Source organism: Phocoena phocoena, chromosome 11 (genome assembly GCF_963924675.1).
Source record: "Phocoena phocoena chromosome 11, mPhoPho1.1, whole genome shotgun sequence".
Lineage (NCBI taxonomy): Eukaryota > Metazoa > Chordata > Mammalia > Artiodactyla > Phocoenidae > Phocoena > Phocoena phocoena.
The window spans coordinates 9,077,529-9,078,920 of NC_089229.1; the positions used below are offsets into that span (position 1 = coordinate 9,077,529).

Genomic DNA, 1,392 nt, shown 5'->3' on the forward strand with positions numbered 1-1,392 from the left:
AACCTGGGCCCTCAGCAGTGAAAGCGCAGAGTCCTAACCACTGGACCGCCTGGGAATTCCCGAGTTGTCTCATTTAATTCTTGCGATAAGCTGAAGAGGTAGGTACTGTTATTTTACAAACGAGGGAATGGAGGCCTAGACAGATTTAGTGGTTTACCCTAAATCCCACAGTTGTTAGCAGCAGTGTCAGGAAGGCGCCGTCCTCCGAGGTCTGTACACTATGCTTGCTTTAGAGACTGTTGCAAGAGTCTAGTTATGTTTGGGGAAACATGATCTTGCCCTCAATAGAAGTGAATCTACCAAAGAATGAGGCAGCCAGGAACTGAGCTCTAATAGTTTTAACCAATGTCTTTTCTAGCATTTTCATATGTAAAATGTTTTATGAAACAAAATGATCTCCTAGTGGGGCCTGAAACTCAGGGCCTTCTTTTTCTTAACAAGGGAACATACTGCTGTTAATATGTTTGTATTTCCTCCATTGATTTAGGACTAAAGGACTCTGGTCACTAAAGGAAAGGTTCTCCCTCTCCTGGACCCCTGCAACAGAAAAAATGAAACCTACAGGAACAAGGGCCTACCTACCTGAGGCTTCTTACCGCATCTGTGAGGTGGAGGTGGGAGAGAGGCAGGCGTGTCTATGGAAGGCACTTTTGTCCTCTTTCCCTTGGAATTAGGATGGGAGGGGAAAGGAGAGGATCCTAAATAATCCCTCCCAGTTTGCTGTGGAGGAATACCAGGCCCTTTTCCAGCTGCCTCTCCCGGGCCTCAGGATCCTCTAGCTTCTGATTTTTCCGGAACTCACGGCGGATGGAGGCAAAGTAGAAGTCTCGATCAGTGTAGCGAAGCTCTCGGCCTTGGCGCAGCAGAGCCCGGTAGAGACTCAGCACCGCCTCCCGGCTCCATGGGGCCATGGGGGACTGACAGGGGCTGGGCGTCAGGCTATACGCAGAAGGGAAGAAAGAGAAGCCTAGAATCAGAATTAATGATGGAAGGGCCTGTGGAGACTATCTAATTCAGTGGTTCTTAATCTAGGTCTTAGAGACCCCCCAAGGTCACAATATGACTTAGCGGGGGGGCTGGGACTATATCCCAGCCTACCGACTCCTGCTCGTGGGAAACTACCAGTTACGCTGAAAGGCCAGGCCTTGGAAGCTGGACTGTGTGTGCTTGAATCGTGGCTCTGCCACTTCTCTGCCATATAGCTTTGGGCAAAGTACATAACCTCTCTGAGCATCAGCTTCCTCACTTTGAAACACAGATGATGCTATCTACATTTACATATTGCTATGTATCAATACTACATCTGCTAACAGTACTTACCACATAGGGTTATTTTGAGAATTGCCTGAGATATCACTTGTAAAGCACCTGTAACTGAAGTTCACCACAAGG

General features: G+C 48.0%; 1 protein-coding gene across 1 annotated transcript; it reads right to left on the reverse strand.

Annotated features, from left to right (window-relative positions):
• Positions 1-698: 698 nt before the first annotated feature.
• LOC136130962 (mitochondrial ribosome and complex I assembly factor AltMIEF1) lies at positions 699-911 on the reverse strand. Its single transcript, XM_065887628.1, has one exon. The coding sequence runs from the start codon at positions 909-911 to the stop codon at positions 699-701; it is 213 nt and encodes a 70-aa protein (XP_065743700.1).
• Positions 912-1,392: the final 481 nt, after the last annotated feature.